General features: G+C 37.3%; 1 protein-coding gene across 7 annotated transcripts in view; it reads left to right on the top strand.

Annotated features, from left to right (window-relative positions):
* The window catches only part of PCNX2 (pecanex 2), a 326649-nt gene that overhangs the window by 152525 nt on the left and 162342 nt on the right, over nucleotides 1-11782 (top strand). For all 7 annotated transcript variants that reach the window (XM_045297999.1, XM_045297998.1, XM_045297997.1 and 4 more), the window contains 2 exons: nucleotides 416-525; nucleotides 4550-4646. In XM_045297999.1, coding sequence (XP_045153934.1) covers nucleotides 416-525; nucleotides 4550-4646 — 207 coding nt within the window. The remainder of the gene's footprint in view (nucleotides 1-415; nucleotides 526-4549; nucleotides 4647-11782) is intronic.

Genomic DNA, 11782 nt, shown 5'->3' with positions numbered 1-11782 from the left:
TTGTAATTGGTTCCCTCTTTCCAACCCACTCTCCCTCCACCCTCCCAGTGGGATATGAGTCTTGTAATCACTGTTAAGTATTAAATGTAAAAAAGGGGATACATGCTTAATGGTATACCTTATAAAAATCTTAAACTTAACTTCAGAAAAGATTAAATAAATGACATAAACATATGCAATTATTTCTAATGAACCCCTGATCCCTATTCCTGTCAAATTCAACAATTATGCCTGAATTTATACATGGAAGGGCTAAGTTTGGATGTCACCCCAGATCCTCCTATGCCCACTGGCAGAAGTGTTCATGAGAAAGCCACCTTTAGTTGGATCTCAGCACACAAACCTAAATGTCTGAGCCACCCCAGCCATCCTTTAGCTATTGTAATTGACTGGGCTCGTTGGTGTGTTTTCTTAGGAGCCGTGGAGTATGCAGCACATCCCAGCACTCTTTTCAGCCTTCTGTAGCCTTTTGGTCGCTGTTTCCTATCACCTGAGCAGGCAGAGCAGTGACCCATCTGTACTGATGTGAGTATTGGGTCACCCCTTCATTCCTAGCTCATTGTGGTTGGGATCTTTTACGATTGAATTAGCTAATCACTGGGGGTGTGGGTGGGGGGAATGGGGACCAGAATCTAATTAAAACCAAAGATCAATTTTCAGCTGTCTTAGTGAAAGCACTGGATTGACTTTTCTTTAACAACTAAAGCAAAATGTTGTTTGGAAAGAATTCTTGCATTTCATGAAATGAAGATACATGTCATCTTATTGGAAAATTCATACTTGGCCTTCCTTGTGTGAAAAACAATTTTTATTTGATAAAATAAACAATGGGAAACATTTCATACTATAGAGAAATATAGGGGGGGTGGGAGACATTTTACAAGGAATTGTCAAATCACACAATTTCTTAATGGTATCTATTAATTCCTTATCTCCTGATACAATTTGATTGAAGTAATATTTTTAAAGTACCTGTGCAAACATTTTGATATGGAAGGTCTTGCGATCAAATTTAAGTCAGATAAATTCAACTTTGACATCCTTGAAATTAAAAAAAACCTGATTCATTCAGTTAATAAGAAGAGAAGATTGAATCAAATCTCATCTAATGTCTTTGAAATTAAAAATACTGTTTACCTGGCTAAGGGGAAATGATGCTGATTTAGACAATTCACCTGGTGATTCAAGGAACAGTTAAGATAGAATTTTTAACAAGAATGAAATGATTCTTCATCAAGGTCTGAAATTCTGATTCTGTGTTCTTTGCTATTAACAGTAACAATTTGACAAAGGAAAGGCTGCATGGCTTCCTTTGAAAGGTAGAAATGACAAGCAATCCAATTTTTAAAACGGACAAAGGACACAAACAGATATTTTGCCAAAGAAAACATTCAGACAGCCAAGAGCCCCTGAAGAAATGCTTCAGATCAGTAGCCACGACAGAGATGCAAATTGAAGGAATGCCGAGACATCATTTCACCCTAGTAACAATAGGACGGTACCATAGGAAAGAAAACAATAAGCACTGGCAAGAGGGTAGAGAGGTTGGAACTGCTGGTGCAATCACTCCACAAAATGGAATGTGCTTCCTTGAAAAGTTGACACTATAAATATAATTTGGTTGTTACCTTATTACTGAGGAGTCTTGGTAAGGGTGGACTGCTAATCACAAGATTAACCAGAGAAAGATAATCTGCTAGATTAAGGATTTACAAATCCTTGGAAACCTTATACAGAATCACTGTAAATTGGGATTGACTTGATGGTAGTGAGTTTATTTTTTAGGGGGCTTATCTCACTACTAGATATAAATCTTAAAGAAATAGGAGCTGGGACTCAGACAGATATGTGTACACTCGTGTTCATTTTAATATTATTCACAGCGGCAAAGAAATGGCAAGTGCCCTTCACGGGATGAATGAATAAAGTATGGCACATGCATATGATGGAACAGTGTGCCTGCTTAAACATTAATGAAGATGCAACGAAACACTTTTACTGAACGTCTACATTAAGAGTAAAGTGGACGAGACTCGAGGACATTATGCTGGTGCAAAATAAGTCAATCACAAGAGGATAAATATAGTATGAGTTCACTATTATACAGCCACTTTTTTTCCTACTTCATTGGACCATGGAAGCTTGCATGATTCTGTGATTCTGGAAGCTATGTCACTGGTATTGCAAAGAACAGCCAGGTCACCCAAAGTGAACAGGTGTCAATAGAGCTTCCAGACTAAGAACAGACTACAAAGAAGGAATAGGCTGTCCAACTTGAGCAATTAGCCACTGAAAATCTTGTGAAGAGCAGCGAAACATTGTCAGATGTTGAAAGTTAGTGCCAGAAGATGAGCCTTTCCGGTCCAAAGGCAAATAGAACTCAGGAAGAGCTGCCTTCTTGAAATAGGGTAGATCATAATGTCATGGGTGGAGTAAAGCTTTAGGGACCTCCATTTGATGATGAGGCACAATTGAAAATTAAAAGAAACAGTGGCAAACATCTATTAATAATTGGAACTTGGAACATGTGAAATATGAATCCAGGAAAAGTGGAAATTGTCAAAATTAAATGGAACACATAAAAACCAATATCCTAGACATTACTATGCCATGAATGGCAAGTTACAGAGGAATGGCATCACATTTCTGGTCAAATATGACATATCAAGCTCTATCTTAAAGTGCGATACTGTCTGTGATAGGGTAATATCTATCCACATGCAAGGAAATCCCAGTCAATACAATTATTATTCAAATATGTGTACTAACCCCTACAGCTGTTATTTTTAAGTGCTTATGATTCCATTTCAGCTTATAGTGACCCTATGTACAACAGAATGAAATGCTACCTAGCTCTGCCCCACCCTCAATACCCCTACCAATTATTCTTATCATTGTTGCACCACTGTGTCCATGTATCTTTTCATAGTGGCTGCACCAATGGGCTCAAACATCAAAACAAAACAAACACGTGCTGCCATGGTGTCAATGCTGACTCATAGCAATGCTACAGGACAGGGTAGGACTATCCCTGTGGGTTTCCAGGCCCGTCACTCTTTGTGGAGCAGAGAGCCTCGCCGTCCTCTCTTGGAGCTGCTGGTACCCTCCAGCTGCTGACAGTGCAGTTAGCAGCCCCACTCATAACCACTATGCCACCAGGGCTCCTTGAGTGCAAGCACAGGAACTAAAAGTTGAAAATTCCTACCAACATCTTCAGTCTGAAATTAATCAAGCATGCAATGAAGTTGTATTGATAATTATTGGTGATTGGAATGCAAAAATTGGAAACAAAGAGGAAGAAGTATTAGTTGGAAAACGTGACCTTGGTGATAGAATTAAAGCTGAGATCACATGACAGAATGCTGAAAGACCAAGGACTTCATCACAAATACCCTTTTTAACCGCATACATGGTGTCTATACACGTAGGCTTCTCCAGATGTAACACATATTGAAATAATATTGACTACATCCACGGGAAGAGACATGAAGAAACTCAATTGTTGAATGGAAAACCAATTTGCTCTGTATACTTTCACTCAAATGATAATAAAACATTAAATAAATATAGGTAGAAATGAAAATCTTAATTTAAAATGGAATTTTAATTTAGGTCTGAAGCCAACTGATTCACATATCCCAGCACCTCGATGTTTCTAGGGTCCACTGCCATACAGCAAGTCCATAACCCGTGCTCTTGTTTTCCTGAGATCAAATGCACACTGGTAGGACTAGGTGACTGATGCCAGCCAGTCATCCTCTTTGGCTTTTCAAAGGGCACCGTCTCGGGATTCATGAAGCAGCATTGCTGAGGAGGCCAGGCCGCTGGAAGGAAATAAAACCTGTTCTCCATGTTGCTGTTTGTTCCAAAAATGGCTGGTTTCCTCTGGATTTAGCATATAAAGTTGGTGCCATGTTTTTGAATGTGTTTAATAATCATTCTAAGTTATGTTAAAGCACATTTTTTCAATCTTTTTAATCTTGAATAAATATGTAGTTTGTGACTAAAAACGCTTCAGATGATATGAAAGTAAGTTTCTGATATCAATAGTAGTATCTTGTGTAATTTGTTCAGATCTATCGATCTTAGATAAACATAATTGTGTGGAGGCTTTAATTTTTGGTGGCATGGTGCAAGAAGATGAATGATAGAGAAAAAATGAGAAAATGAAACATTACCACAGAGTTTACACAATGTTCATGGTCAATGTGCTCGTTTGGCATGTTGAATTGTGCTGAAGCGCTCGCTCTACCGATGAAGCCCTGAAGGGTGAGCGGAAGTAGGGAATCTGCAATCTTAGACCTGAGCTAGCTTTTGATGGGGACCTACAACTCCTTAGGTGGTTGACTACTTTCATTACGATGACATTTTAAACTGTAAACATTACCTTCAGGTCATTTGCCTTTGTGTCCTTTTAAATGCTAACCTGTTTCATAGAGATAGCTCTTAGATTTGAACTTGGTATGAGATCTGCAGTGAGGTAATTTACCTCAAACATTGTAATGCACACTTGTTTTTCAATGTAAGACCTGTGTTTTCCCACTTTCAGGTCCTTTATTCAATGCAAATTATTACCTAAATTTTTACCAAAAAATTTGGAAGAGCTGGCGGCAGACCCTCTCCCAAAGAAGATGAAAGCCTCTGTGGTGAGACACTTTCCTTTTTAACCGAGTGTGTGAGAGGTGTCAGTCTATGCAACTTGGAACCTGTTAGCAGCCAGATTGGCCTGAGTGGAGGAGAAAGGGCCTGGTCTGGGTGTGCTGGGCTGTGGAATTGCCAGGTGCGGGCAGTATCCTGAATGCAATGCTCAATATATGTGCCATGGTCACTGGGTGGTAGGTTTGCAGAAGTTTGCTTGGAGAATCATCTGTATCATGTTCAAGTAAGTATACCCATTGCTGGAACAGACAGCAGATAGGCACTACACCTGGATACAAGTTTATGCAATCAATGAACTGCACTCCTGAGAGGCTGCACACACAGTTCATCTTTTACATCTCTTGCCTAAGCCTCCAAGCCTTTTTTCAGGGTATTTGGTGCCAGGATTACACCCACTCCGCTCTTAGTCAGACCTTTGGGCTTTGGGCTAGGGTATCAGAGGAGGGCACAACTACACTGGTTGAAGAAAATGAAACCAAAACAAAGTAGCTAAAGAATGAGGGAAGACAATGTAAAGTGATGCTTCTTTGCTGGTTCACGGGGGAAATATCTCAGAGGGAACTCAAACATTCTTTAAGCAGGTGTGGCGTCAATAATGTTTAACTTCCCAACATTGATGCTTTGAAAAGCCATGCTCATTCATTTGATGACTGTGGAGTTTGGGCCAGTCTAATTTCTCTGAGTCATGCTGTTCATGTATCTTGTAGGAATGGAGAGTAAAGAAAAAGTAGTTAATGGTTGATTGATTTCTAGCGCTTCCCTTCAGGCACCGTGCCTCATTTATCTTGGTATCTACCATGCCTGATTCATCGTAAGTGCACAACGCTTTCAGTTGGATTTAGATTAATTAAATTATAATCTGAAATTTCAAGACAACAATCACTAACTTGATAACATATATATATTCAACCCTGTGTGTTTTTGAGTGTGGTCACAATTCAAGCTAAAACATTCAGGGTGTTTTTTTCCCCATGTGATAGGGAACTACAAGATGAAATGTTTAGAATGAATAAAGGATGGTTCATGAATTTTAAAAGCCAAAATGCATTGCAAAGCAGGGTACTAGGTGAATCTGTTAGAGCTGATGAGATGACAGCTGGGACAGTCACACATGAAATCAACAGCCTGATCTCTTATATGTATACCAGGAGTCTGACATGGAGAAAATCAACATGTCACTTCTAGATTCTTCTCTACAAAAGCTATCCTTTGACCCCAAATCCACCTTATAGTTTTCTCATAGATAGCTGAGTAAAACTATCCTTTTTAAGCCTTCCAAGATTTTATGACCTATGAAGACGTCTTGACACTTTCTGGCTTATTCCAGTGGAAATAATGTATGAATTACAAAGACAATAAATTTGTATGTGGACTCTGATAGCACTTCATTAATATCATTAGATGCGATGGATTATGCATTGCCTTACTTGATATTCATACACTTTGCAATGCTGTGTACACATAACTTGTAGGTGATTGAATACAATGTTTGTCTTCTATTCTCTGAAATGTCTCCTGGTCTAATTATAATATTTTAATGGAAATATCAGATTCTGCTTTTCATCAATTTGATTTATATTACCTTTGCTCAAGTGCAAGTATAAAATATTCCTCTCAGCAGTTTCTGATTTTGTTCTGCTATGTCTCGCAACCACTTTATTTTCTGTGCCCTTCTGTCTCATGTTTCTTAAATTTAGAGAAACCTCTAGGGAATCTCTTTAGATTGTAGGCTTCCAGTCCATCTTTTGCTTCCCCTCTTTGTGACTCGTGATTTGTCTGGCCTGTGGTGCATAACCTAGATTCTTCTCCAGGTGATACACACACTACACTCTCAGAAAAATTAATCTAGAAATAGAAACTAGAGCTCTATCAAGGGATCATTTAATTCCAAGATGAGCAAGTTAACTTATTAACATGAAGATCATTACCAAAATCCAACGTTGAATAAAAGTAAACACTTTTTGCTAGTGTTTTGCCTGGTCAGTCGTCTTTCTTATGCCTAGGAGCATTGCCTTCCAGTTTATGTCCCTACTGATCACCAGCACTGTTGAGTCTTTTATCACGTTAAAAGCTGCTACTTCATTGTAGCCATTGCTCTCAGTCAGTTTCTAGTGACAAAAACAAAACAAAGCAAACATAGAAACAAGCAAACAAAAATCCCACCTAATTTTTATCTGGAAAATTCAAACAGCTCCTTTTATGACAGTTGGATGTAGTAGTCATATTTTCCTGGCCCTGGCAGTCTAACTCTGCTTGCTGGCTATGTAATGATGAATCAGGGCTTCCCTTGAGGGCTAGAGTGGTCAGTCCTAAATAAAATGTCACAATCCATTTAATAAGTTCAAAGTGCTATCGGCTATTATTTTATTTATCCTTTTATGTATGGGCTTACATTAAGGTAGGAAAACAATATTATTGAATATTCTTATAGGCATTTTGGCCAATATAAGGCTTGAAAAGGAATATATGTATATATTACATATAAAATTTACAAGAGCTGATGAAAATCAACTGATTAATAAGGGGATTCTCAAAATACCAACAAAAATAAAAGCAGCAATGACAAAAAATTCGAGAACCGAGTGTGTGTTTAAACATCTTACTGCCACAAAACTCCTGGAATTCTTAATGCAGTTTAAGGTGGTCTTGTACTGAACCTGAGCCATGGCAGAAGCAAATTCAAATCCACTCATGAGGAACAAAGTTTCATCCTTGACCTCCAATTGCTTTCAAATTTTCTAAGGAAAACGAGAAGCTTACAATAAAAATTTGAAGCATACACAAGAAAATAAGATATTAACAGAAACAACTGGAAAGTAATGGCAGAAACAGCTGTGCAAATACTTCAGCTATTGAAACTATTAGACACAGGTTTTTAGACATCAGTCAGAACTGACTTGATGGCAGTGAGTTTGTTGTTTTTAGGTATATACTTACGAGGCTTCAGGAAGTAATTGATAGTTTTAAATGATATTTAAATCTACCAGATTCAAAAGATAACCAAATAGAACTTCCTAAAAACTAACCAACCATCTAATCTAAACCAACCAGCGAACCAACAACCGAATGAAGCAAATGAAGTAAAACAAAGCGAATGCCCTCATGGGAGCACACATGGGCGCTCAGACACCCCTAAAGAGAATGAGTGCACCGAGAGACAATAGAGAAGGGGAAACATCCAGACTGCAACCCCCCCAAATAAACAATAAATAATCTTCAGGACTTGAAGAAGAGAAGGAGGAGCTCTACTATATAGCTCATCAGAATTCCATAAATAGAGGGAGAGGCTGGACTGTAATACATAGTTTGTGATATGAGCATCTGAGGATCTTCTAGAATTCATGAAAGACACTCATCTACATATTAAAGAATCCCAGTGAATCACAAACAAGGTTTTAAAAAAATCAGACACACATGATGTATTACATGAAACTGTAATACATCAAAGACACATACAATCTTAAAAGAGTTCAACAAAAGTAACAGATTGCACTCAAAGGAATGACCAAGGGAGCTCACTTATCTGAAGTAATAATGGAAGCCAGAGACAGCTGTTTGATATAATTAGTGTTTTGTAAAGAGAAACTTCCAGCTTAGAATTCTACACCCAGTGAAAATGTTAAAGAATGAGGGGGAAAAAATATGACACACAAAGACGGAGATAATGTCCACCAAATGTAATTCTCAAGGATTCTTTCAAGAGAAAGTGATACTAGATGGAATGCCTGAATTTGAAGAAGAAACAGAGAAAATAACATTACAAATACATTGGTAAATCTAAACACAAACATAACTGAAAAAAAATAAAACAATACTGTATGATTAGATTTCAAGTGGAAGTTACTCTTTCCCATCTTGCCAGTTAATCATTGATTTATTAAACAATAGAAACTTTTGCTAGAGGGCTTAAGGTAACTATTAAAGGTATAGAAACAGTAAAGAACTTCCAATTCTACACACAGAGAAAAACGGAATGATAAAAGGTAGAAATTATTTGCAAGGAACAAAATTAAAATGAACTTTGAAGCACATTACAGGTAGTTCCAGACAAAATGATTGGGTTTCTTTCTGACAACTCTATTGTAAATTGGTTTGGAGATATATGTTGAATACCTCTTTTTAAAAAAAAATAATTTTCACAGCAGTGTTTTGAGCAATACATTAGCATTGAACATCTGCGAGTGAACAGCTGCAAATATAACATTAGCAAATTACTGGATTCAACACTGTAGTCATTACATAGTTGTAATGATGACAAGAACAAAAGTCAGTCTTAAGTGCAGCTTATTGTATCTCAAATGTATCATAAATCAGGGGTTACCAGGTGAATTTTAAATCTAAATATAAGAGGGCCGAACTGGAGAGCACTTAGAATCAAAGCAAATGTCTTTCTGCTGTGAGAAAGTGAAATAACATTTAAACAACACGTAGAATTAAAATGTATTAAAAATGTTACCTTTGCTTTATTGTTCTTGATGCTATTAACTGCTATGCATTTGGCCCAGACTCAGGGCAACTCCCTGCACAATGATGCCAATCACTGGTCCTGTGCCATTCGCATAATAGGTGGTGGTTGTGATCTGTACATTTTCATTGGCATCAGTTCAGAAATAGAAAAGCAAACCTTTCTTCACAGTTTGTCTCAGTCTGAAAGCTCCTCTGAAATGTGTTGGTTTTGCTCATTTTCAATCTGCTAAAATTGCGTTATACTCTATGTATTATTTAAATGTGTGTATCCAACCCAACACTCAACACAGATGGGTGGTGGTTACGCATGGTGCTTGACCAAGCATTGAACCCAGGTTTTCTGCATAACAAACATTCTACCACTGACCCACCAATGTCCTACACATATCTGACAGGCTAGCTACTCTGCTCCTAGGTATTTACCTTGGAGAAAGTGTTTCATATTTTCACCAGAATATATGTACGGGGATGTTCATGATAGCATTTATTCACAAGAGCTAGAAACGGGAGCCATTGGGAAGTCCCTCAGTAGTGGTCCTGTTGGGTAAGCATTGGGCTGCTAACCATAAGATGTGGTGTTCAAATCATCAGCCACTCCTGAGGATAAATGTGAGTCTATTTGCAGCCATCAGGATTTACAGCCTCAGGATCTATGGGTTGTAATCAAGTTGATGGCAGTGGGTTTGGTTTTATAGCAAAGGAAAGGCTTTTCCTATAGCTACATGTACTAGCATGTAATATTTGGTGTATCTTCACCCAATAATGTTGAAGAAAACATACACATTTGACTAACACATAGAGCTTTATGTATTTTATCTGATTACAAATGGACAAAATCAAATGAGCTTGCTTAAAATGTCACGCATAAACAGTAAAATCAATATTTAGAACTGGAATATAATTTTCATTAAAGTCAGGATCGTGGGTAGACACCTCCAAGGGGGTAAGTTGAATATTTTGATTAGAAGACTGTGGGCTAGGCTCTGCCAGTTATAACCAATTGCTATGGCTCTGATTCCACCTCCTGGCAGTACTGTGTGGTGTCGGCGTGGAACTGAACTCCATGGGAGTTTCAGTAACTTTTAGGGAGATGGAAATGTTCTCAACTCATGATTGTTTTTTAAGCTACATTTATTTGTTTTATGTACTTTTCCATGTGTGTATCACAGAGGTTTTTTTTAAATGTGAAAAGATCCTCCCTAAAAGGAGAGGTGCGTGGGTGTGTGTAATAAAATGAAATTATCCATTTGCCCAAATTCTAGAGAAGGGGTGGTTTCCAGAATCATAAAATAAGTAATACATACCCATTAGATTTCAGTACAAAAAAATTCTTTAAAATCTGCATGTAAAAAGGCAATAAAATTGAAATAATTTGATAAAATATATGCTGCAAATTTAACACAAAAGTTAAATGTCTTTATCACACCAATCTCTCACAGATGAAAATTTTTATAGGCAAATGATATTAGTATACAAGCTTTATGTAATAATAAGATAATAAATTCATGAAAATTCTCTATACTTGTAATTAAAAATGAAAATAAAAATAAAATCTGTAGTTCAAGTCAGATTCAGAAAAGAAGATGGAAGGAAGGTGATCACTACTAATGCCAGAAAGATCTTGGCCAAAAACAGAGCGCCAGAAAATGTTTACCTGTGTTTCATTGACTATGCAAAGACCTTGGACTGTGGGGATCCTGCCAAATGAATGGATCACATTCTAAAGAAAGAATTCAAAACACTTAATCAAACAGACCTTGTAGGCAGATAAAGAGGCAGGTGTCCAAACAAATGGGAGGATATTGTATGACTTAACATTAGAAAAGGTATGCAGCATGGCCGTATCTGTTGAACTATCTTATTCAATCTGTATGCTGAACAAATTATCTGGAAAAGTGGCTCTGGGAAGAATGTGGCTCCAGGATGGGATGAATCCTCGGCAGCTTATGAAGCGCAGGTGATTCTAATGAAAAGACAATGCCTTCAGGATCGATTCAGGTTGACATGAAGGTAACAATCATCCTCGTAACTGTACTGAGGAAGAACAATATGATGGAGAAAATTTGAAATGGAGAAAATTGGAAGACGACAATGATTTCATTATAGGTGGCTCAGTTATCAACCTCTATGAAAACAGAAATCAAGCAAGATATGACAAAATACCCATTTATAAACTATCAAGGGCTCACGCAGGAGGTGGGAGCGGGAAGGGAGGGGAAAATGAGGACCTAATGTCTGGGGTTTAAGTGGAGAGAAAATGTCTTGAGAATGATGTACAAATGCGCTTTACACAATTGATGTGTGTATGGATTGCGATAACAGTTGTATGAGCCCCTAATAAAATGTTTAAAAAAAATAGCCTTCTTATTTTGGTCATTCTATTTATATTTCTGAATCTAAAAAATTACATTTATATAAAAGAATGTGCCATGTATTTCAATTTGATCAATTCCTCTTTTGTATCCTTCAATAATGTTTTAAGTTTTCTTTGTAGTTTTCACATGATTTTTATTTAAACTGATTGCTAGGTATTTACATTTTTGCTGATTTTTCTTTTTTTTAATTGTGAAATATTTATTTCTACTTACAAATAAATGAAATGTTGTCTTGAAGTATGGTGTAGCCTAGGTTAACAGTCATCACGCTGGGTATTCAT

The sequence above is a fragment of the Echinops telfairi genome, unplaced genomic scaffold (genome assembly GCF_000313985.2).
Source record: "Echinops telfairi isolate 266 unplaced genomic scaffold, ASM31398v2 ScPeMD7_7424;HRSCAF=8462, whole genome shotgun sequence".
Classification (NCBI taxonomy): Eukaryota; Metazoa; Chordata; class Mammalia; order Afrosoricida; family Tenrecidae; genus Echinops; species Echinops telfairi.
The sequence above is the reverse complement of the archived record's forward strand: the minus strand, read 5'-3'. Positions and strand labels throughout refer to the sequence as shown.